This window comes from Terrapene carolina, unplaced genomic scaffold (genome assembly GCF_002925995.2).
Source record: "Terrapene carolina triunguis isolate 2854851 unplaced genomic scaffold, T_m_triunguis-2.0 Scaffold96, whole genome shotgun sequence".
Classification (NCBI taxonomy): domain Eukaryota; kingdom Metazoa; phylum Chordata; order Testudines; family Emydidae; genus Terrapene; species Terrapene triunguis.
In genome coordinates this window covers 3,819,435-3,845,423 of record NW_020664447.1, presented here as the reverse complement: position 1 = coordinate 3,845,423, position 25,989 = coordinate 3,819,435, and the positions used below count along the sequence as shown (strand labels likewise).

At 43.6% G+C, this 25,989-nt stretch overlaps 1 protein-coding gene across 1 annotated transcript in view; it reads left to right on the top strand.

The window, feature by feature from the left end:
- The window catches only part of ST5 (suppression of tumorigenicity 5), a 166,303-nt gene extending 140,490 nt beyond the window's left edge, over window positions 1-25,813 (top strand). Inside the window, exons 14-19 of the mRNA XM_029911539.1 lie at window positions 14,044-14,221; window positions 15,766-15,807; window positions 19,317-19,428; window positions 20,610-20,849; window positions 24,387-24,473; window positions 24,948-25,813. Coding sequence (XP_029767399.1) covers window positions 14,044-14,221; window positions 15,766-15,807; window positions 19,317-19,428; window positions 20,610-20,849; window positions 24,387-24,473; window positions 24,948-24,982 — 694 coding nt within the window. The 3' untranslated portion in view covers window positions 24,983-25,813. The remainder of the gene's footprint in view (window positions 1-14,043; window positions 14,222-15,765; window positions 15,808-19,316; window positions 19,429-20,609; window positions 20,850-24,386; window positions 24,474-24,947) is intronic.
- The last annotated feature ends 176 nt before the right edge of the window (window positions 25,814-25,989 follow it).

Sequence of the window (25,989 nt, the reverse complement as noted above, 5' to 3'; positions counted from 1 at the left end):
GGGGGGGGCTGTCAGGGGGTGGGGAGTGGTTGGATGGGGCGTGGGAGTCCCAGGGGTCTGTCTGGGGGTGGGGGTGTGGATAAGGGTTGGGGCAATCAGGGTACAGGTAGGGGGTAGGGTCCTAGGGGGCCAGTTAGGATGGGGGGAGGGTCTCAGGAGGGGGCAGTCAGGGGACAAGAGGCAGGGAGGCTTAGGTAGGGGGTGGAGTCCTGGGGGGCAGTTAGGGGCAGGGGTCCCAGGAGGGGGCAGTCAGGGGACAAGGAACGGGGGGAGGGTTGGGGGTTCTGAGGGGGGTGGGAAGTGGGAGGGGCAGGGGCGGGGCTAGGGCGGGGCTCCTCCCGTCCTCTTTTTTGCTTGCTGAAATATGGTAACCCTAGTATCAAACTTCAGTGGCCCAACATGCCCTGATCCAAAGCTGAGCCTAACTTCACTGCCGCTTCCTAAAGGGGCTGTTCCTGTGGTGTATTTCTGTTTCCATTTGGGGGCTGAGTCAGTGAAAAATGGGATGGAGGGGAGAAAAGGGACTTTAAGGCCTCAATTCAGTAAAGCACTTAAGCATGTGAGCCATCCTAACACTGTACTGCAAAGCACTTAAGCACATTGAAGTAAATGAGACTTAAACAGATGCTTATGTACTTTGCTGAATTAAAACCATGTTTTGCTTGTTCTGAAAGTCTTCCTCTCTCTCTTGCTTTCAGTTTTGTGGAAACCAGAAGTGAATTAACTGTAATTCCTGCCATTCCTTTGTAGTCATTAGAAATAGCATTTTTGTTCATGGCTGAACAAATTACCGTGTTGGGAATTAATTTGTATTTTGATCAGACAACAACAAACAAGGTCCAAATTTAAATGTATACTTTGATCAGAATCCTCTTTTCCCCCACCTTTTGTATGAAACTTCTCTTTTTATATTGTAAATTCTTCCGGGCAGCAACTATGTTTTTTTTGTGTTTATACACCACCTTGTATGGTGGGGGTCTAATTTTGAGTGGGGCAACTGGGAGCTATTGCAATATAACTAGCTTTTAGTATACTTGGTGCACATATCATTAAGAACTTGTATGGCATCAGGCATTAGCAGTAATTGATTCTGAAGCCCCATAATGGTATCGCTTCAGCCCTGTGTAATCTGTAACTTAACTTGCCAGTATTTCTCCTGCTTGCTAAAAATCAGTGTATGTTGATGAAAGAAGTAATGTGAAATGGCATGGGAAATAGTGCGTAGAATATATATGCTCCTTGAAAGTATCCTTTGAAAATGTTACCTTCCTTCTAATTTTGCATTCAAGGGAAAATACAATTTACCTGGCAATCTGTATTCTAAATTGCTGTATGTTATTATACAAAATTATAAAAAAACAAGAACAAGGAGTCCTTGTGGCACCTTAGAGACTAACAAATGTATTTGGGCATAAGCTTTTGTGGGCTAAAACCCACTTCCTCAGTTGCATGGAGTGAAAAATACAGTAAGCAGTATATATATACAGCACATGAAAAGATGGGAGTTGTCTTAGCAAGTGGGGGGTCAGTGCTAATGAGGCCAGTTCAATGAAGGTGGAATTCTATTCTATTCTCAACAGTTGACAAGAAGAGATGAATATCAAGAGAGGGATACAGACTAACAGGGCTACCATTCTGAAACCTGTCCTCCATTATACAAAGCCATATCACCTCTCCACCTAACCCTGTTCTGACAGCTCCCTGAGAGGTCAGCAGTCCGGAGACTGCTACTCACTGTAGGGTGCACAATTTGTTATATTTATAATGGTTTAGTTGTGTGAACAAAATCATAAGATGCCTACATCTTGCTTCGGTAGCCATAGTGCTACCAAAGCATAGCCTGTGTAACACTCAAAGCATACACGTGTCTCTAAACCTCTGAGGGATAATAGTAGTTGGCCCTCTGATCTTCTACTTCTGCACTATATGTTCTCCTGATCCCGGACAAATATATCTTTGGGCTGGGAGTTGGAATGTGTAACGAGAGAAGGGATACATTTAATTAAATCTAACTGTCATTCATCACTTTTGTCCACAGAAATAAAGTATTAATTGTGAAAAATGTTAAACACAGAATGTATATCTTATATTACACTTACACACACAAATGCCTATGTTGAAAGAACATTATTAAGGTTGAAAAGTGGAAAAAATTATATGTAACCATGTAATTAAAGACTATCTCATGCATATGCAAATGGGGGCTGATTCAAATTGTGCAGGCCATCTTGTGTGGCATTTCCTAACTTTTGAGTTCTTGATTTTGCAACCTTACAAATGTTCTTTTAACACAGTTTGTATGTGTAATTTCCTAGGATTTAAAAAAAAAAAAGCAAACTGAAGAAACAACTCCCAGTTCACCATCTGAACCATCTCTCTCTCCTCCACCCATGCTTCCCATCACCACAAACCCCTCATCCCCAGCCCCACCCCAAAGCCCTCACTGCCCGGCACCTGAACCCTCTGACCCAGCCCTGAGCCCCCTCCCGCACTCCGAACCCCTCGGCCCCGCCCCTGCCACACATTACCTCCAGATTGGTGCACATAACAAAATTCATTCCGCACATGGATGTAAAAAATTAGAGGGAACATTGGTCCCACCCCTTTTCCCTCCGTGACTCACAGCCCCAGTCTCCTTGTCCCCATGTCTCCCAACCTCCCAAGTCTCCCCAGCAGATCTGGCTCTTATCTCTTCTGTATTTGAAGCAGGGCCCAGTGTGTGTGTGTGTGTGGGGGGGTCATTGAGAGCACAGGAGATACAGTCTCTTTGCTCTCAGTTCAAGTACCTGGACTTGGACTCTGACCTGGTATAGCAGGGCATACAGCAGCTCAGAGCTTCAATTTCAGGGAAAGACCTGCTCAGCTGCCACCTGTAGCCAGGGCCGGCTTTAGGAAGTGCGGGGTCCGATTCGAACAGTTTCGACGGGGCCCCTGCAGAGATGACTAAAAAAAAACACGTAAAAAAACATGTGGGGCTTGTATTCACCAAGCGGCGCTCCTAGTCTTCGGCGGTGGGTCCTTCATTCGCTCCGGGTCTTCGGCGGCACTGAAGGACCTGCCGCCGAAGTGTTGCCGAAGACCCGGAGCGAGTAAAGGACCCGTCACCGAAGTTCCGGCGAAGACCCGAAGCGCTGCCAGGTGAGTATAAATTAAAAAGGAGCCTCTAGCCAGGGAAGGGATTCTCGGCCACTTGCTCCCACCCCGGCAGCCCTGCCACTGGGCACGGGGCCCGATTCAGGGGAATTGGTGGAATTGCCCTAAAGCTGGCCCTGCCTGTAGCTCAGCCAGTGCAGATGGAATCATCAGGGCATTTAGCTGCTAAAATTGAAGAAGTCTCTACTGAGCATGGGCAAATTTGAGATTTTTCAAAGGTTTATAATTTAACCAGATTTTGGTAGATTTTCACAAGGAAAGCAAAAAACACAGCCCTGACACATAGGCTCCTCCTCCCCCCCCCCCCCACTAAATTTCAAATGTGTGCTCCAAAGCATGGGAAAAGTTTTCCAGAATTTTTTAATGTGGCAAAATAATGTATTTTTCCTTAATCTCATTCTAGGAAAAAGTTGACCCGTTTTGACCAAAATTTCAATATATAAATAAAAATAAAAATATTTTAGAAAAAGGCAGAAACCCAGCATGGAGCTTGGCAAAGTTATAGCACAGTATTGCCAACTTCAAGAGATCAAAAATGAGGAGTCGGACCCCCCAAAATCATGACATTTTTAAAAAAAATGATAGTGTTTTTTAGGTCAGTCTCTTGATTTTTGAAACCCCCCCTGCCCAGCCTCAGGGTGTGTGCATGTGACAATTAGTGCTGCCCACTCCCACATGTACCAGATAAGGTGATTTTGGACCTTGCTTCAGGAGCTCTCACCCCTACATCTGCCGGTCTCCTGCCCAGCAATTAATCCTGTCCCCCAGGTGCCAATCAGCTCTGTCCCCATCCACCCCCCTCTCAGTTCAGTCCCCCTCCCAGTTCAGTCCACCCTCTGCCTCATCAACCCCCACTGTCCTCAGTTCACCCTCCCAGTACCACCCCATCTGCTCAGAACCCACCATCAATACAGCCCCATCAGCCCATACCCTCCTCACTTCAGCCCCCTTTCAGCCCCAGCCTCACATCTGCTCCTTAGGGTTCTTCAGTCTCCCCAGGCATGGGGGGCTGTAGTGAGGTCCCCTCTCCCACTCCCCCCCAGGGTGGCAACTGAAGCCCTGGCCACACCCAATTTCTAAGTAAAATCTTCCTCCCACTTCCACTTGTTAGCTTGATAGCTTTGTTTGTCAGATATGTAAATGAATTCTCATTGTCTTTTAAAGTTCTTTGAAAGTAACTGCCTCCTGGAGAAACCACATTCCTTTGTTTAGGGTTGGGGTAACTCTTGTTTGACTGGAAACACATTTTAAGAATATACTATGGCTGGGGGGAGGGGAGGAGGGAAATCCTGACATTTAAGAGTTCTAGCGTGAGATCATGCGAAATTGCGACTCTAGCGATCAATTTGAGAGAGTTGGCATGTCTGTAAGCAACAGAAAACGGGGTCTTGTAATGGGAAGTGTTGGGCAACCTTAATAATTGGCTGTTCTATCAGCCCTGCCTGTAATTACAAGTCTTAAAACAGGCAGACATGTCCAGGTACCAACATTGGTTTTAAATGCTTTAGGCTTGATTCTCAAAGGGCATGGTGGTTGTAATTTCCCTTCCATATTTAATTGCCTGCATAAGCTATTTAATACCTCTTATACTCCGGTGTTAGGAATGTTATCCTTTAAACATCCCTCAGCTTCTGAGTTTCCTGTAAACATCATGCAATCATCTTCTCTTGCTTTTCCTCCCTAATCTCTGCATCTGATGTTGTGACTTTGGATGTTGTGACTTTGAATGTAACTGTTGTTCCTGAATGCATGCATTAGCACATTCCGTAACTTCAGGCCTTTTCTCACGGCCACAGTTATTCAATCAGCTTGCTCAATTTCCATGTTCTTTCTCTGTAGCAACAATGACTCACTATTTTATTTTGATATTTTCATGGGGATTCATCTTGTAAAAAATCTGCAAAGCATGTAATTTCTCTGGTTTGAGTCAAAAGGAAAAGGTTCCAGATTTCTCCCTTTGGCTACCCCATAGCAATAGAATGGGAAGGTATCTATAATACTTTTGCACAGGTAAAAGTTGCCCATCATAATAAGAGTGATGACTTTATCTTGGCCAGAATGCAACTCAGTGGGTTGGCCCTAGTGGTAGTGTTCTGTTATGTGAAAGACCCAGGTCTGAATTCCTGTTTCTCCTTTCCTGGCCCATTGAGCTGTTAGCCCTGCAATATCTGGGCTAAAGGGGAGTGCACCATCATGCAGCAACAGTCCCCCTAGTCAAGCAAGGGGGAACATTCATGATTTCCAAAGGGATAATGGTTGCAGTGCAGTGTCTCAGGGCAATAGGGGGGCATAATGCAGGTGATCAGTGTTCACGCAAGGTGAAGGAAAGAAGTGATGGCACTATCTGCTACTATCCACCAGTGCTGCAAATCATTCAAAGGTCTTTCAGATTCCCTCCTTAAAACTCACTTCTGCCATGGTGCCAGCAATACCTGACAATGGCTAGGCAGCTGGTTTGTGCTGAGACTGCTGCTTGTTATGCTAATATTTGTTTCACTGATAGCTTGTCCGCCTTGCCGTTTCTTTGTTGTGTCCACATAGTGTGTCTCATCATATTCTAAGACTGTAAGCTCTTTGGGGCAAAGACTCTTTTTTATTACAGTTGTGTACTGAGCCTGGCCCTTGTTGTGGTGGAGAGGCTTGCGTGGGCTAAAGACCCTCAGAGCTATCTCATCCGGAGCTTTCATACTCCTGGTAGGGTCCCCCTTGGCGAGCAGGTCTGAGGCGAGGCTCCTGACTAACCGCGGTCCAAACATCAAAAGACCCCAACGGTGGATCAGGCGCATATAGAGGACCTTCTAGTACTCTGCGGCTGTGAAGGCGGATGAGGGCTGCAGCAGGAGGGAGGCCCCTGGTTGTCTTGGATCTCCTTGCCACTGGATCAGGGTTTTCCTCCTGTCAATTTTTGTGTGGTTACCGCCTGTGCACCAGTTTCCCCACGTTAAAAAATTTCACACGCAGGTGGTGACGGATGAGTGGCAGGGAAGACCGGAGCAGTGATCTCTGGGAGTCTTTAGTCACAAATCTGCACACAGGCAGCAGCCACGTGAGGGTCATTTTGTGCTTGGTTGAGACAGAAGTGCATTTTGGCAGCAGCAACTGTGACTGAGCAGGCCTTTTCAGGATCCCCTCTGCTCACCCCAAATGGGAAGGGGGCTAGAAAAGGTGCCCAAAATATAGACTGTCTCATACTCTTCTGACTGGATGGTCGTATCCAGTGAGAACTCCTCCGTGGCCGAAACAAGAGAGATAAGACAATGAATTTCGCCACCTGGAATGTCTGCACCCTTATGAACTCTCAGTGCAGTGAATGCCCAGAAAGAACTGCCATAATTGCCAGAGAACTGGCAAAACTCAACATTGACATTGCAGCTCTTAGTGAGACCCGCCAGGCCAATTAAAAGAGGATGGAGGTGGCTACGTCTTCTTTTGGAAAGGAAAGCCACCTGAAGAGAGATGCATTCACAGGATTGGCTTTGCCATCAAAAATAAGATCGCCAGTCAGCTTTTGGAGCTTCCCGTAAGGATCAATGAGCATCTCATGACTCTTCGGTTCAAGCTTAGCAACAACCAATATGCCACAGTCATCAGCACATATGACCAAACACTCGATGATGAGGAAGACAATAAGGAGCAGTTTTATAGAACTCTTGATGCAGTCCTCACAGCCACACCTAAGGCCGACAAACTCATCCTCCTGGGAGATTTTAATGCCAGAGTCGGACAGAATTCCCAACTCCGGAGAGGCACAATAGGCAAAGAAGGGGTGGGAAATGTAAACCCCAATGGTATTCTCCTCCTCAGCAAATGTGCGGAGCATTATCTGCTCACCACAAATATCATCTTTAGGCATACTAACAAATTTAAGACCACTTGGAACATCCTCGGTCCAAACACTGGCACCTCCTCGACTATGTTATAGTCAGAGCCTGAGACTATACCGACGTCTGTGTAACACAAGCTATGAGAGATACTGATCACTGTTGGACAGACCGTCGATTAGTAAGATCAGTCATGTACCTGCAGCTCGTTCCACCACACCGCAAACACCCAAAGTCTAAGCGAAAGCGGTACAATGTCAAAGCACTTCAAGACCAAACCAGCTGCAAGATGTTCCAGCAACATCTGTCTGAGAAACTCTCTAACCTGCCTGACAACATCATTGACATTCAAGAACACTGGGATCAACTTTAAAACACCATTCACAGTGCATGTGCTGAAACCATAGGATATTCCACTCATCGGCACCAAGATTGATTTGACGAAAACAACGAGGAAATCCTAGCATTAATTCAACAGAAAAGAAATGCATTTTGTAACTGGCAAAATGATTCCTCTAACAAACGAAAACATTAGGCCTATCATCTGTTTAAAGCCAAAGTCCAAAGGAGGTTATGTGACATCAAAAACAAGCGGTAGCAAAAGAAGGTCTCTGAGATCCAGTGGCTACTTCTGAAAACATGGGCCTAAATTACCTTTATGCAGGTGAGGGGACCATTCTCTTCTTTCCCTCCCATGGCTTGGAACTAGTCCAAGAGCGAGGATGCCATTGCAATATTTAGATAAGAGCAAAGCTATGGGGTACACCAGCAATTTTGCAACAGAAGTGATCAATGATTCCCCTTTACCCGTGCTGTGTTTCCTTCCTTCTCATCCCTAATGGCACAACAGCAGGAGCCATCAAAGAAAAGTGCTATTGTGGGCTGAGGTTAGACATATGGGTGTGGAATACCTACCTAATTCAAGTACTGGAAGGGATAGAACTTCAGAACTCCAACAGAAATCCAGAGCAAGCTCTCCCAAGAGGAAGAGGGAGGATGTGGGGAAGGAAGGTAACTCGATCATGGAGCAGTTGTGGGTTTGAGTGTGTATGTATTAAAAAAACAGATGAAAGAGTTCAGTAAATGTTGAGACAATGTCATAATTAAATCAGCAGGGAGAAATGAGAAACATGAAAAAGTTGTAGAAAAGTAAACACAGGCAATGGAAATACATATCTGTGAATTTACATTTTGGCTACATTTCTCCATCTAAGGAAATAGAGAAAACCAGATTTTGATAATTGGTGCCAGTTGAGCACATGGTCTGGAGCATCTGCATAACATGCACCTGGCATCAACCCATTGGGATAATGTAGCGCTGGTAGGATTTTGGCTCCCCATGCAAATAATTCCTCTCACTGAACAATCTCTCCCTGTGTTATGAGAATCACTATCCACTAGGAGAGTTGTGGAGTGGGGGAAGAGGGGATAACCTCGCCTTCCTCTGCTTTCACTGCAAATGCCAACACAGATAATGAAAATGCACTAAAAACAGCAGGTTACAGAATTCAGAGGAATCTGCAAATGATTTGCCTGACTAGGAGGACAGTCTTAGTTCTAGGAGAACGTCCTTAGGGAGGGACCTTTGGGAAACTTTGAGCTACATGTGGCAATGGTAAATAGGGATGAGACAGGTCATCGTTAGATGCCCCAAACAATTCCAAAAGGTTTTACAACCTCCCCTTCCTTAATAGTGGTGTGACGGTTTGGGTCACAGAAACCCCCTTGGGACTGTCACCTGATGTGCTGAGACTACCTCTGAGCCCGTTTTCTCTGCCAGTTCGGGCCTCCAGAACCCTGCCTTGTTGAGGCAGACATGCCAGTCTGCTCCAACACAGACCCAGGGTCTGAACCACGCGCCCCAAAGCTGCAGACTTAACTGAAAACAGCTTAAGAAGTGCTCCTGTCTCTAGCATCCAGACACCCAGCTCCCAATGGGATCCAAACCCCATATGAATTTGTTTTACTCTGTATAAAGCTTATACAGGGTAAACTCATAAATTGTCCGCCCTCTATAACACTGATAGAGAGATATGCACAGCTGTTTGCTCCCCCAGGTACTAATTACTTACTCTGGGTTCAATAATAAACAAAAGTGATTTTATTAAGTATAAAAAGTAGGATTTAAGTGGTTCCAAGTAATAACAGGCAGAACAAAGTAAGTTACCAAGCAAAATGAAACAAAACACGCAAGTCTGAGCCTAATACATTAAGAAACTGCATACAGGTAAATCACACCCTTAGAGATGTTCCAATAAGCTGCTTTCACAGACTGGACTCCTTCCTAGTCTGGGTCAGCAATCACTCACACCCCTGTAGTTACTGTCCTTTGTTCCAGTTTCTTTCAGGTATCTCTTGGGGGGTAGAGAGGCCATCTCTTAAGCCAGCTGAAGACAAAATGGAGGGGTTTCCATGGCCTTTTATATTCTCTCTTTTGTGGGCAGAAACCCCTTTGTTCATCTTGTTGCTATGACTTTGCACAGGAGGAGTTTGTAGCCACCTGGGCAAGTCACATGTCAATGAATAATTCAGCTTTTTGCAGGCCGACGCCATTGTTTGCATGTTAGTTTGAACGTTCCCAGGAAAGCTCAGATGTGGATTGGCATCTCCCAAAGTCCATTGTCAGTTAAGTGTTTCTTGATTGGGCACTTACTGAGAATAGTCCTTTCTCAAGAAGCTGACCAAAAACTTCACTGAGGCTACTTAAAATCAAACACATTGAGATACAAATACATAGCCAAAATTCGTAACTTCAAATACAAAAATGATACACATGTACAGATAGCATAATCATAACCAGCAAACTACAACCTTTCCATAGACACCCCACTTTACCTCCTCTGTACAAGACCTGGTGCAACCATAAGACCCTGGTAGCAACAATGATCTATACGGTCACAGTTCATGTCAATAACGTCACAAGTGGGCTTTTACGAAGAGAAAGAGGGGGTTGTTTCCTACACTGATGGAATATTTCCAGCTAAAGTAGGAGGCATATGCAAAAAGATTTCAGCGTTTCCTGGAGGCAGGAGACTTGCAGCACTGAAAGGGTTACTGTCTTTAAATACAAGCATCTAAAACTAGCCTCAGCATTTCCAATTGTCGGTCTGCTTGGGCCTAATTGTAAAGCCTGACCTGATCCTAACTAGACCACAGCCAATCCAAATCTGACCCAAGCCCGAGTGTGTTGGGTTGTTTTCATACCCAACCTGACCCAAACCCAACACTTGTAGTTGGGACCTGTCAACTTCGGTTTGTGTTGCAAGGGACTAGCCACCGTCCCAGACTCCATTTTCTTTATTTTGTTTCCTCCATGGAGACATAGGGACTAATTACCCTTTAGCCCCACTCCTAGTCCTGCAGCCAGATCTCCCACCCTGGCTTGCCTTTTGCTCCCTACCCTAGTCCAGCACTGTACACCTCAAGGGCAGCTGATTTCCTTCACCCTCCTGGGCAATTCCCCCTGAACCTATGTCAGTGCTGCCTGCTCACCCTTGGGGCTCAGCCTGGTGGGGGCTTCCCACAACCCATGCCTGTGATCCATCTGTGGATGTCCCCTGTGGATGTCAGTGTGGCAGCGGCTGCTTGCCTTGCTCCTGCTGGCTGACACTTCCTTGTTGCGCTGTGTGTGCTGTGGAGTGAGAGGCTCTGCCAACATGCACACTGCTGCGAGTGGTGGCCGCTGGCAGGATTGAGGTAGGCAGCTGCTGCCAGGCCGACCTCCTCAGCAGAAAGAGGTGATCAGCGACCCAATCTGAGCCTGAGAATGTCAGGTTGTTTTGAGACACGACCTAAACCCAACACTTGTAGTCCAGTCCCATTGGATTCAGGTTGTGTTCAAGGCTCCAACACTATATGATGTGTCTATCTCCCAAGCACTGTTTAGTGGTGAGTAATGTGTGTTTCTGGGAATACAGTACTTGCCCTGAGATAAAGTACTGGATTTTAGCAATTGACAAATAATCTACATGGTGTCATTTTTCATGGCCTGTATTTTGAGATTAGATATTTTAGTGTACCTGCACTGATGATAGCAGACATCCTAATATCCTGTCTGGGTACTAGATACTCTTGTTTTCATTGACTCCAGTCCATTAAATATGTGGATTATTTCTCAATAGCTAAAAACTAGTACGGTATATTATCTTAGCGCAAATACTGTATTCCCAGAAACACACATTATTCACCATTAAACTGTGCATGGGAGATAGATTGTACAATGTCAGAAATGTTGATGATAGTTCAGTCTATATTAAAGAAACCATAATCCTTTCAGTACTGCAAGCCTCCTATCCTAGTTTATATCAGTCTTTGCTGACAACTTTCCTGGCCAAAAAAAAGTCTGTATATAACACACTAGGAAAATGATTTGAGTAGATAAATTACCCCAGAGAAATTGGCTTTGGTTTAGAAAAGTGACCATTGGTCTCCACTTGCAGCACAGTAAAAGAAAATGTATTTGAAACAATTTTTGATGGTACCTTACACTAACCATAGTAGAAAATATGTATAGATTGAGTGGGGATGATGATTGGAGAAACTGAGTTGAAAACAGGGATTTTTATTCATATATGACAGACATGTCCCATTATTGAAGAGGAAGAGCAGGAGAATCAACTAACAGGAAGACATAAGAAAGTGTAAATTAAAGCACACTAAAGGAGATTGGTGTCTCCCATACATCCATCACTCCTGAATTTTACCTCAGATATGTAATCACTTCATTTGCAGTCAGAAATGTCATGTAGGCCCCCTTCAGAAATGTGATCGTTTATGCCTATTATATGACCAGCGCAAAAAATGTAGCAACAAGGTCTCAATTCAGTGTGTGTGTGTGTGTGTGTGTGTGTGTGTGTGTGTATATATATATAATCCCAATGAAAGTGGGGCTATATCTCTGCATGGGGACAGGATTCTGGAGGCCTAAATTTAATGTCAAGTGTTTTGGGGTACTTTACCGGAGACATTTTAAAGGGGCCTAATTTTCAAATGATGGGTGCTGAGCACTTCTGAAAACATTTGCATACGCTGGCTTAAAATAGAAACACTGACACTCGCAATGACAGTGCTGCAAGCTGCACCACATTATCATACTACAGCTTAAAGAAGTCACTGGTGGGTGCAATCACTGTCATGTCCACGTAACAACCTCCCACTGCATGGTACTAACTAGCTCCAGGTGAAAGTTCTGAAAGAAAAATCTAGCACAACGTTCCGAAGGCGAAAGCCTCCCAAGGCGTGGGAATAGCACATGAGAGAGGATGTTGGTGCTGATTTACGTCACAGCCCTGCATGCAAGAGGAAAAGTTACAAAAGGGCATTCTATAGAAAGAAAAGATTATGATGAACCCAATGTTGGAGAAACATTTGTTTTCCTGCTTTTAGCTTAACGTGGCTCTTTTTTGGTAGTCATTCCTCCATGATGACCCAATCAGTAACCGTTGAAAATACCACGGAGGCATTAAAGGGAGATTGAGAATTGCGCTTGGGAGCCTGCGTCATGCTCCACAGTTCCTTCTCCTGAAACACATCATTGTGCTTGCTATGGCATATGCTGAAGAGCGCAAGATAAGAGTCAAGGGCAGCCCCATCACATGTTGTGGAACAATATTAGAAAAAACAGCATTTGATAAGAAACTTGTAGCAGTCTAGTGTAGGCAAGGTCATAAAAACATACCATAGTTGATATATCTAGAGTAAATATCAAGAAAAAAACTGATTATTTCCAGTAAAAGATGAACACGGCCCTTTGGGTTTTTTTTTTATTTTGTTCATTATTCAGGCAAATTCCAAAGTGTAATTTCTATAGCTAAGCAAACAGATGATACATTCTTCTTAGCGTATGCGCAATGTGCCTCAGGTGGCATGTGACCAGGATTCATCACCGAATATGGTTTGCTGGTTGGATCATTTGCTTTCCCTTCTTGGGCCAGGTACCGACAGGGAGCACGACGTGAATGCTGATCCATGTCCCCGGGTGATACATTTTCCCATGTGTGCAGAATCATCTATGTTTTTCTGCTTATAATGCTTGCAAGAATTATCTGAATGGAAGTCTGATGCCACCTACAGTCTAACAGAGGACTTGCAGTGAAGTCAGTTAGGACTCTTTACCCAGAATTCTCAAGTGGTGGTAGCACAACAGTTATTAGTTATTTATAGTTCTTATAGTAGAAGTTTGCACTGAGAAAATTAGCTCGGTCAGTCTGAGCTGGGTAAAAAGCTTCACAAATCAGGCCGAAGTCACAGCTCTAAAAATGAGGGTCCTTCTTTCTTTCTCTGTCATAAAAATTAATTTGATTATGATGTTTTATTGTTAGTGTTCAGGAAGCATTTGACTATAAAGTGAAACCCAGATGTGTTCAGTAAGTAAAAGGACAAAGTAAGCAAGGAATTTCCAGTGAAGGAGACCAATACTTAATTCTTATAGGACTTTTCATACATATTCCTCAAAGCACTTTACATAGGAGGGCCAATATTGCTATCCCCCTTTAACAGATGGGGAAAGTGAGGCACAAAAAGGCAAAGAGACTTAGCCAAGGTCACAAAGCAAGTCAATGGCAGAGCCAAGAATAGAATCCAGGTCTCATGATTCCCAGTCTGGTGCCCTCTCCAAGTAAAGGCTGACCTTCCAGCCTCCACCATGAGTGATGTGAAGAACATGGGCACAGTGGGAATTAACAAAGCTACCGCACAGTTTAGTACAGAAGGGTACTGGGACTGGAATAGCAGGCAGAATACAGATTAGAACTGAGGTGCATTGACACAGCAGAATTAGGAAGCTTATAAAGCCATCCTGTGAGACGAGAGTACCTGTATTCTCACTGTGCTACTATTTCAGCAGCAGGTAAGCAGGCATTCCGGGCTAAGAACGAGCCTTTTACACCCAATCGGGGATATTGCAGATTATGTATTCCTTATGCCACCCAATCTTAAAACAAATGTTGCACCCTTGATAATCTGTATGTTATTTCCTGATAACCAGAAACGTCTATGTTCAAACTCTGTTCACTTTTTTTTTTTAACATCTTAATAAAATTTTTAAATGCCCATATTACTCTCTCCTCAGCATCCTCTCGAGCTGTTCTCATGCTGTGGTGGCTCTGCTGTACCCCTTCTCCTGGCAGCACACTTTCATTCCTGTTCTCCCCTCATCCATGATTGACATTGTCTGCTGCCCTACTCCGTTCCTGGTTGGACTGCTGTCCAGCTCTCTGCCCAAGCTGAAAGAGCTGCCTGTAGAAGAGGTAGGAATCAGCCCAGGACTTGGTTGTTAAATGAATCCCAAAATGGTTTGTATGGAGTAAAACTGATCTACACCAGCTGAGTATATAATATAAGCTGGCCTCTGATATAAGTTTTTACTTTTCTAGCCCTTAACTTGCCCCTTTGTTTCTTCTCTTTCTAACTGTCATGTACAATTGCCTCTTGGAAAAAAAACTAAAATACTGTAAATAGGTTTTAAAGATTCTAATCTTCCCTCGATGCCCCTGTGTATGGTGATTGACAGTGAAAAGTGAACATTAACCTTGCCACAACAAGGTCAATATTGGGATAAGGTCTCATTTTCTTATGTGAAATAACATAGTGAAGTGACATCAGCACAGTAAAAAACCATTCACTTTAGTGCCAGCCACTCTCACTCTCACTAATTCTAATGGGAGTTACACTCACAGCCAGACACTGAATAGAGAATAGAACCCCTGTGGCAAAGAAGGTCCTTTCAAGGTCTCATTGGTGCTATATTGCAAATGAAATTAGCTTTATGTTTATACAGTCTATCCAAAATACTGCTGCCACAATCCTTCCCCTTCACACAACTCTGATCATCATTTCACTCTCCCCAGAGCCCTTCACGGGTTTCCTCTCCCCTTCCACAGCAAATTTCCTTTACTTGTGGTCACTTCAAGTGCTCTCCATGCATCTGCCCCTTCCTAAATCTGTGCTGTTTTCCTCCTACCCTTCCCAAACTGCCCTCCTACATACCTTTTTAGCATCCTCTCCTCCTCGCACCTTCATTATTAATTATTTACACTTCATCCATGCCACCCCCTAATACTTGGAACCAGCCCTACTGCACCGAACAACACCTGGTTTCACCAAAACCCCTTTTGAAATACAGTTCTTCTGCACAAATGACCCCCTTCATGGATAATCCACCAAAGCAACAATGACACCCATACATTTTAAAATTATTTTAAAGCAAACTTTTCTGAAATCTGCCCATCATCTGAGGTATGAAATGTCTGAAGTGTTCTGTCTTACTTAGGGCTGGTCTACACTAGTGGGGGGGTGGGGATCGATCCAAGCTACGCAACTTCAGCTACGCGAATAGCGTAGCTGAAGTCGAAGTATCTTGGATCGAATTACCTGGGGTCCACACGGCGCGGGATCAATGGCCGCGGCTCCCCCGTTGACTGCACTACCGCCGCTCGCTCTGGTGGAGTTCCGGAGTCGATGGTGAGCGCGTTCGGGGATCGATATATCGCGTCTTAACGAGACGCGATATATCGATCCCGGATAAATCGATTGCTATCCGCCGATACGGCGGGTAGTGAAGACGTACCCTTAGACTCTGACCTTTACAGGGGCAGAGAGTCTGTCTTCCTGTTTTGTATAGAACTCTGCAAATAGTTTGATGCTGCAGACTTACAACAGAAGTTTGATTCTCATTCTAATTTCTGTTCAGGCTAAGTACCATTTAGATTCTCCCTCTATCTGTAAAAGCAGACATCATTAGAATGTCTTCAGTCATCAAGATAAATCTTTACTGTATCTTTCTTTTCTTTAGGCTTTGATGGTTAACTTGGGATCTGATCGATTCATCAGACAGGTACAGTATGGCTTTAAATTAACTAAAATAGGTAGGCTTGGCAGAAAGCAATTTTTATTATTTTATAATTTTGATGTTTATTTTTAAGTATTTTTTATTTTTATCCATTTAAATTTTCAGTAGTGCAAAATTATGGATTTTAAGCATTTTTGCAATTTTTATCCATTTAAATTTTCACAGTTGTGGGAAACTATGCGGGGGGGAGATAATTATTCAATGACAGTAGACATGGAGATGCAAAAAGTTAAAGCTCTATAACCATTAAAACACAAATTGTCAACATCATATTGTGACGGGGTGCCACCTGGAACTGGGGTACCACAGAGACCCCCACCCAGCAGCCTGGGCTCTCTCTTACACTGTACTGCTGTGACAAGCTGCAAAGCCCTCCAAGCTTCAGCCTGCACTTCCACCAGCATACATACAGGTAGGGACACACCCAGCTGCAGTTACATGCAGGCAGGCTCTTTGACCAGCCCCTGTATGGGAAGGCTTCAACTAGGACACCTCCCAGCTCCTCAGGCATGCACCCCCTCTGGAGTATAAATCCAAAATTATACCGTCTTGCGCTGCACAGGGAACTGTACAGCGTAAGCTCATAAAATTCGCCCCCTCCCTCAATGTGGAGAGGAATATGCAACAGCTTTCTGCCCCTGAGTTATGATTTCCATGCACTGGTTTAGATAAAGCAACAACAATTTTATTAACTACAAAAGATAGATTTTAAGTGATTATTAGGGATAGCAAACAGATCAAAGCAGATTACCTTGCAACTAAACAAAAACGCAGACTAAGCTTAATATACTAAATAGATTGGATATGAATAGCAGATTCTCACCCAGGGTGATGATACAAGCAGGCTGCAAATTCTTAAGGGGCAAGTTGCACTTGCTTACAGCTTGGAATCCCCAGGTGTTCCATTCACAGGCTAAAAATCCCTTTGGCCTGGGTCCAGCCTTTGTTCCTCAGGTGTTTCCAGGAGTCTTCCTGGGTAGGGAGTCAGTGAAGAACCCCAAGTGATGTCACTCCCAGCCTTATATAGCTTTTGAATAAGGCGGGAACCCTTTGTTTCAAAGCTTAGTTCCCAGACCAGTCCCTGGAAAAACACTGACATTCCAAGATGGAGTCTACAGACATGTGGTCACTTCACATGTCTTCGTAGAGTCATAGCACCCATTACTCGGAGGCTGTCTGTAGGGTCCTCAGGAAGGCTCCCCAGGTGGGAGATAAGCTTCTCCGAAGGCCTATTGTTCTTTCTAATAGCTCTTCCCCCACCCGCTATCTAGAATGAAAGCATCTTGTCTAGTGGGCATTTCCCAGGTGTAATTACCTTTGAAGTACAGATACAAAAATGATACATGCATACAAATAGGATAATCATATTCAGCAAATCATAATCTTTCCAATGACCTCTCACGTGATGTATCTTGCATAAAATACATTATGATTATATCATAATCATATCATAATATAACTGTGAAGAATATGGGGTGCAGCGTCACACATATGTCAAAACATACAAAGTTAATAGCCTTAAATCAAAGTCAAGTAAGTTTTCAAGCAGCATTTTTCTTACTTTGCGTATCTGTACATTTCTGTTATCAGTAGAAATATTTTTTCATTGGCTTGTGTGTGTATGGTCAAATTGATATTTATTTATATTTAAAAATCTAATTCTTCCAAGCCTAAAAATAGGCAACTTTGCAGCCCCTTTAATCAAGTGGTTTAAAGAAACATAATGGAGCTATGGGTTCACTGGAGAAGTTCCAACTGGAACTGTGCAATTAACTAGATTAGAAAAGTCTGAATATTTTCTGTTTCCTCTGGAAATAAATAGTATGCCTAGGAGATACCAAGCGAGCGTACCTTCAGAGTTGCTTTACTGATGCTTTCAAGTGGATCCAGCTTAGTAGCAGCCTCTCGGCAGAAAGCTGACATTATCCAGCAGTTGCCAAAAAGTGGAAGGCAGGTTTGCAAGGCTGTAGTCAGGGAAGGAAGTGCTGGGACATGCCTTCCCTGGCTGCAGCCTTGCAAACCTGCCTTCAGGGGAGAGGGGCTTCAGCCCAGGTGCCAGGGGTTTCAACTGGGAGAAGGGGCACTGGAGGCCTGTGGGGCTACACGGTACCTCTGTCTGTGCTCTCCAGGCTTTACCCTGCACCAATGCTGGGGGCCTGTCTCAGCGTGTCCTTCCCGGGTTGCAGGCTCCCGGTGTCAAGGCAGGCACAACCCCAAGAGCACAGGGAGAGATGCCATGCATCTCCATGGGCCCCTAGTGCCCCTGCTCCCTGTGGAAAGCCCTGGAATCCTCCCCCCTGCTGCCCTGCCCGCAGCCTCTCCTCCCACCCACAGCACTGGGACTCCTTGTTGTGTAGGGATGCGGGAACCCCAGCTCATTACCACACCATTCTGTGCGGGTGGTGGGGCCCCAGGCACAGGCAGCTTTGCACAGCTGCAGCCAGGGAAGGCATGTGTCAGCGCGTCCTTTGTTCCCACTATCCTGCCGGTTACCAGGGCCTTTCTTCCTGAAAAAGTTCTTAATAAGCATCATGCCATTGCCAATATCCGAAACCCTTTAACATTAAAGTCAATGGGTCGGGATTGGTTCCCAGCAAAACGTTGCCATTAACTGGAAGTTGTTAATATCAGAACTGCTGTTAAGCAGAATCTACTGTAATACAGAGACAAATCAAGGCCCTAGAGAGACAACCTGATCTTTTCAACATCATTTTAGCAAGACAACAAGCACAAGTAGTGATAAGATTGGTGGGGGAGGGGGGAAAAGCTGGGAAAGAAGTCTACAGGTGGAGAGGAGAATACTGTGGATGATTTACTGAGTTGTGGAATAAGAAGGAACCTTGGAAAAAGAAAGATAAAGAATCACTATTTCCTGAAAGTAAGGTGGCACTAGATAATTTACAGATAAAAGAGAATGCGCTGAGTCAGTTGGATGTACCCTTTAAAGTAAAGGTTGGGCAAACAGATAAGACTACTCTGAAGATTCCTTGCAACTCTAGGAGTCATACATCAGCTCATTGTTTCTGGAGCAAATGTTAAATATGGTGTGGAGAATGAGCAAAAGTACTTGCAGGAAAATAAGCAAAAGAGGAACTATCAAGAATTGAAGAAGCTTCCAGAACCGAGCCTGAGCAGCTGTGTGTATGTGTGGCTAGGCCTTCACCTTGTGTATATTCAGGAAACCCATCATGCCTGTCTGGTGCCTTCATAATATGTTTGTTGTGGAACAAGCAGGTTAAGGGCCTATATGTATTTACCTTGCATTCCAATAGCATGTTATATTTCCCTACTTCAGTCTCATGAAAAACACTATAAAGTTAAATTCAGAAATATATAAGAGAGGAACATAAGGTTTCATTATTGTATTCATGTAGCCATTAAAGTAACAAACACAGAATATTTATTTCTGAATTCTAGGCCCTGAAAAACCATTGACTGCAAATGAGCATATAGGGAAGAAAACAGTCTAAAGAATATATTTTTTTCTCCTTTAGATGGATGATGAAGACACACTATTACCTAGGAAATTGCAAGCTGCTCTGGAGCAGGCTCTAGAGAGAAAAAGTGAACTGATAAATCAGGATTCAGACAGTGATTCAGATGATGGTAAAATAATCTGGAAACAAGTCTTGTCTACCTGTGTGGGTGGGTGATATTGTGTCCCTGGGATCAGGAGAAAGAAACATGGGCCTAATTTCAGAAAACTCATCATCTCACCCCACAGCTATATTTTACAACATCAATTTATGTTTCTGAATTGGAGTTGATGATTGAGGGCATGTAGTATAATTTTCAAAGCACTGTAATATATTAACCGCTTGTTTAAAATATCGTTTAAATGCTACAATGTACACACTCCCATAGATGATTTTTAACCTTTTCTCAGAGACTTTGATGTTAAAAATCTAATATACCGTTAGTCCAAGTCTATCCATTTTATATTTATTTTTATTAAACTTTGCTTTAAATATGTAAAGTCACTTTAACATCTCTGAGGTATTCACAAGTGATACAAGAATTGAATCTACAATAAATCTTTTTCAATCAATTTTTTGTAAAGGTTTATTACCCTCAGCACAAAATTTTACTCTCAAGATCATTCAGAAGCATGCTAACTATCCAGGAAGAAGTAAAGTTCAAACAGCAGAGACACATTTCAGATTAAGGCCTCAAATATTAATTTTTAATTCTGCATCTTCTGAGGGTCTCGTGTGGATTACCCAGTAAAGAAAACTGTATTTTTGTTGACTTTGAGATATGGAAGATCTGCTATTATATTGATTGACAAGCTTAGTTATAACAACGAGGAGTCCTTGTGGCACCTTAGAGACTAACAAATTTATTTGAGCATAAGCTTTCGTGGGCTAAAACTCACTTCATCAGATGAATTGAGTCCACTGATGTATCTGATGAAGTGGGTTGTAGCCCATGAAAGCTCATGCCCAAATAAATTTGTTAGTCTCTTAAGGTGCCCCAAGGACTCCTTGTTGTTTTTGCTGATACAGACTAACATGGCTACTCCTCTGAAGCTTAGTTATAGGGCAGTTTATGCTTTCCATATCCAATTAATTTTAATGGGGCAAGAGAAGGAGGGTGGCAGGGCATTTATGTGGTTTTAGGTGTTGCAGATCTTTTTTCAGATATTATTATTATAATTCTAGTTAGACTTTTTGGGGGAGAAATATTAGGTGAAAACATTAAATCCAATGCAAGTGACCAAGCAGGGACCTTGTACTGCAGCTGTTCTTCAGATGATTTGAGTGTTATATTGCTGCTTTCTTTTGCAGAGTGTAACACCCTGAATGGATTAGTATCAGAAGTTTTCATCCGATTCTTCGTGGAAACTGTTGGCCACTATTCCCTGTTCTTAACTCAGAATGAAAAAGGAGAGCGTGTCTTCCAAAGGGATGCTTTCCGCAAATCTGTAGCTTCCAAGAGTATCCGTCGCTTCCTGGAGGTCTTTATGGAATCCCAAATGTTTGCTGGGTTTATACAGGACAGAGAACTGAGAAAATGCAGGGCAAAAGGTAAGGCTTGTGATTCCCTTTGCTACTATGCAGACAGTATTTAGGGATTAATACACTTTCATGTTTTCACATGGTTTTAGCAATTACAGCTTTATATACTGCCAAACATCAGTGCTATAGCTAACTTTGCCAGACACGCAGTACCCTCTTCTTTTGTGTGCCCTGGATTAAAACTGAAATGATAGGTTTTAAAAGAATGAGTCTCATCCTTGTGACACTTCCCATCTCAGTACATGAAATTATTAAAGGGAAAAGTTGACTGCTCCACACCATGAAGTACTGTAAAGGATACAGCTCATTCATGATTCTAGAACAGCTCTTGGATGCCTCAAATGAGGTTCAAAGTAAAAATGTGGAAAAAACTGTTATATTGGTTAAAATAAATATCAGCAAATAAACAAGAGTGCAGGACATGATTTAAGGGACAGCATTTGGCCTGGTCCTATAAATCCCTTTCATGTGAGTCAGAGAGGTGTTTTGTGTGAGTAAAGACTACAGGGCTAGACTGTAGGGGAGAGTCTTACAGTTCAAGAAATCTGACCCATGTAATCTACCTAGCAAGGGTCCTGCTCCTGCAAACCCTCATGCATATAGCACTACAGAAGTGTAAACTGGAAGGGACCACAACAGGTCATCTGGTCCAATCCCCTGCACTCAAGGCAGGACTATGTAATAATTAGACCTTTCCTGAAAATTCTAACCTGTTGTTAAAAACCTCCAGTGACGGAGATTCCACAACCTCCCTAGGCAGTTGGGACTACTTTAGTGTAAGTCCAACTGGACAAACAAGCAATTAGCTGATGAATCAAACTCTCAGACCTGCTAGAGAGCCACTGTGCTCCTAGTTGTGGTGCATGTTCATAAAGAACACTGAGCAGCCTGTGCAGTAGCCAGCCGGGTCTGGGGCTGAGGCTGCTGAGTATTGCACAGCAGTGCCATCTGCTGGCAACTGCCAGAGCCCTGCTAGCATCTCAGCCTTGCTCCTCCCCCGGCCCGGAAGGCAGGCGGAGAAGCTTCGGAAGGATATCAAGGGGACGCACAAGCAAGCTGGGGCTTCCCCTCCTGCTCCAGGGCAATGCTGCACCACGTGGGGGGGGGGGGTTGCCAAGCGCTCTGTGCAGCTAGAAGACTTCCTAGCTTCATGTCAGAGAGAGGAGATTCCTTAAGGTATGGCATTTGGGGGCTGAACAGCCAACGAAGAGAGCTGGAATGGGGGCAGCAAGGACGTGGGAGCTGGCTGGGTAATTTGGGATGGATGGATTGAAAGGGGAAAGGAGGAGAGGTGGAAAATTGAATATGGGGGAAGGAAGAGAAGGAGATAACCTGCCTCTAAAGATACTTATGAATAGCATAAGGGGTTTGCATTTGGAATCCACTTGATCACACAAAATAGCAAGTATTAAAAATGTCCAGGGAGGGAAACCCTTAATATATGCTCCAAGGCCCTTCTCTTGCAAATATCCTTGGACCCCATTACACTGGCTCTATTTCTCCTTCCACTCCCCTGTGTCTAAAAACTACTCACCACAGCCTTAATCCTGCAATGGGTGCTGCAGGGATAGACCTCTGTGCCTGTGTAAAGCCTCATTGGGGCTCCATGCAGGCACAGGAGCCCCCCTGCACAGATCTTATTGCAAAAATCAGGCCTTTTGGGACAAATTCTACAAAATGGACCTGCTGCTATACACTGAGCAACCTCAAACCCCATTAACTTCAAGAGCTGAAGGCCTGGAACACCTCCTGGATTCTGCCTCTATTTTGTGTGATTTTCAAAAGTTATGACCTAGGTCACTTTGCACCTGCCAGTCTGTCCTTGTGCTTACATGGATTTGCAAGATCAGGCTCTACGGCAGTTCAGAATCAGTGACAAGATTAGGTTGCTGGGTGATATAACCCACTGAGTTCTGCTCTGATTGTTAAATTACAAAGTAGGTATTCTAAATCTTAAAATGGCTCTGGCAGTTTTTTAGGGGTTGAGCCTAGGCATAAAAAAGTATTAGTTTTGGAGACAGTCTAAGAAATCTTTGTGGTTTAGAAAGCACTCAAGTAGGCTTTCTTTGAAGGAAATAAAATGTTAAATGGTATTTATAGCAGTAAGTTGAATTACTGTTTCAAGCAAAGCACAAAGGGCAGGAAATTGTAATGTGAGATGGACCCAACTTCATTTGGAATGCCTACATTTCTAGTTCTTGTTTTAATTATCTTTCCAAGATTATTTTCTAGGATGTTTTGCTTAGGGTTTCCACCTTTCTATTTGCTGGTAATTGGACCCCCAAGGCCCCACCCCCGCTCTGCCTCTTCCCCAAGGCCCTGCTCCTGTTCCATATCTTTCCCCCAAGGCCCCACCCGCATTTCTCACTCCTCTCCCTCCCTCCCCATTGCTGGCTGGATCATCTCTACCTCCACTCCCTTCCCTTTGCCCCTCACCCCTGGGCTCCCTCTGCTCCAGGGCTGGGACAGGAGCTGCTGCAGCCTGACAAGGAGCCTGCCTGCAGGTAGGAGGCGGCCCCGGTTGAGCAGGGGCCAGTGCAAGTTAATGACCCAGCCCCTCCCCACACCCCATGGTAAATGTAACTTTGGTGTCCAGTTAGGATTGGGGCTAAATGGAAAACATTCAGATCTGTTTTGTGAGAGTTATGTGCATAAATATCTATTTTTATCCAGGGATGCAACGAGTGTAGATTAGCCAGCTTACTGAGTGCAATTATGCTAAATGTTGATGCTTGGGCCTGACCACAGACTCTCTGTTAGCATGTTGTACTGCCTGGTGGACAGATGGAGTCTTGGGTGTGAAGGAAGACCTGGCTTTCTGTTTCTCAGCAAGATGGATGCTGGGAGAATCATGAAAGCAACTCATGCTGTCTTTGAAACTTTGACACAATGCCTAAGGTGGCTGATAACATTACTGATGGCAAGTTGAACTTAAGAGGAAATGGGAAGGAAATTAATCTAGCTCTGCAAAGGCCACAAATTCTTAAAGGACAGGGGTTTCTCAACCTTTTTCTTTCTGAGCCCCTCCCCTCCCCCCGCTATAAAAACTCTCTGGCCCACCTGTGCCACAACACCTTTTTATCTGCATTTAAAAGCCAGGGCCAGTATTAGGTAGTAGCAATCAGGGCAGTTGCTGGGGGCCTCACAGTACAGGTGGCCCTGCAAAGCTTAGTTGCTCAGGCTTCAGCACCAGCCCTGGGTGGCAGGGCTCGGGGCCCCGGGCTTCAGCCCCATACAGTGGGGCTTCATCTTTCTGCCCTGGGCCCCAGCAAGTCTAATGCTGGCCCTGCTTGATGGATCCCCTGAAACCAGCTTGTGCCCCTTCCACCCCCCCCCCCCCGTGGGTCCCAGACCCCTGGTTGAGAACCTATAATACGCTCCTGAGGTGACTGTTGAAAGAAACTGTTGAAAAGTCTGTGCTTTCTTTGTGGGCAACACAAATAAAAGCATTAGATTTTGATTCCCTTTTCCATAGCATCTTCCCTCACCCTCCCTTTCACTTGGAAAGAAGACCAAACAATGCTTTATTTTATCTACTTCCCACAGGTCTCTTTGAACAGAGGGTTGAACAGTATTTGGAAGAGCTTCCAGACACTGAACAAAGTGGAGTAAACAAATTCCTGCGAGGTCTTGGTAAGGGAAATCTTTTAAAGAAATTCTGAAATGTTTTTAACAAGTGGTCTTAACAAAGCACAGCTCTGCCTAGATTGAAATGTGATACTCAACTAGTAGTTTAATTATATGATAGGAATTATCAAAAGGAAATCAACAAATATCTATTTATCGTTGATAATAGTAGGTTTTATTATGGTCTTTGCTAAGAAAGTCTCATTCTAATTTGGAAAAAGAAACCTTACCTAACCACTGTATTCCTCCCCCAACTCTTTTCTCCCCCCACCCCCAAAAAAAATCTGGAAAGGGACCTTGCCGTTTATCAGGTTTGGTTGTCCAGAACTTTAATAGTTGGATACCTACATTTTTATATAGTTGGTTCTCTATATATTGGTTACAGTACACATTTGAAGCCTTTTTAGACTAACATTCAGTTTCTCTTTGTTTTTCAATGTATGTTAGTTACTGATGGATCACGTTTTGTGTTTGCTGTAGGAAATAAAATGAAGTTCCTTCACAAGAAGAATTAACTCCTTTCTACTGACACATCAATCCAAAGACTATTTATGACACTGTGCTTGAGACACTTACAACCTTTCAGATTCTGGTGCGGGAGGAGAATAAGATAAGCTGAATACAGCTTTAAGTGACTGCAAATGCCGTTTGACAATGTGCCAGCAAAAAAAAAAAAAGTTTATAATGACTCCTCTTTATGTATTTGGACAGAATTTGTAAATAATGTGCTGTAAGCTTTCTTTTTTAATGAGCAAGAAAAACTGTGGTAAATATTTGTATATTCCTGAGAATAACAGGTGCTTCTTTCTCTAGTATGAATTGAGTTATGCTTGGTGCAAAATGAATAGCTAATTATGTGCAGCTGACTGTCTCAGCAGAACCACTGACTTCGAAGGATGTTTGTGAGAACAACACTGATGCCTGAATATTGTAATAGTGAATGAACTCCAGGGTATAGAGGGAGAGGTTGTATGCAAGGGGACTGGTTTTATGTGACAGAGTTTATAATTTTCTCTTGTTTTCCTACTAATCCATTCAAAAAGACAGAAATAACAGGTAACTTTGTAATAAGCTACTTGGTTCACAACAGAATTTCCACTTGGTTTGAACTATGGTCAGTAAATTGTTTTTTAATGCATTCTGCACTATGACTGCTAAATATGAGGAAATCTCAGTTCTTTGACATGCAAGCTGCAATAATTAGGTACAGTACATCCTTTCCTAATATATGTATGTATGGTTTTTAATAAACTGTGTAAATATACCTGTTTGTTTATGTTCATTGGATTCCCTCCACCATTTCTGCTACTGTCTGAATAGATATAGAAAGAGTAAATTTGCTGTGATTTTTGTTGAATATCTTATAATTAAAGTATAAAATGAATAATATACACCTATCTCTTAGTAGGATTGCTATTTCATGAAATTTATTCTAACCTATTTTCTTACTTGACACTAGATCACTTGGGATGTTACCCGACAATCTATCTCACCATTTTATCAATTTTAATCTGGCAACAAA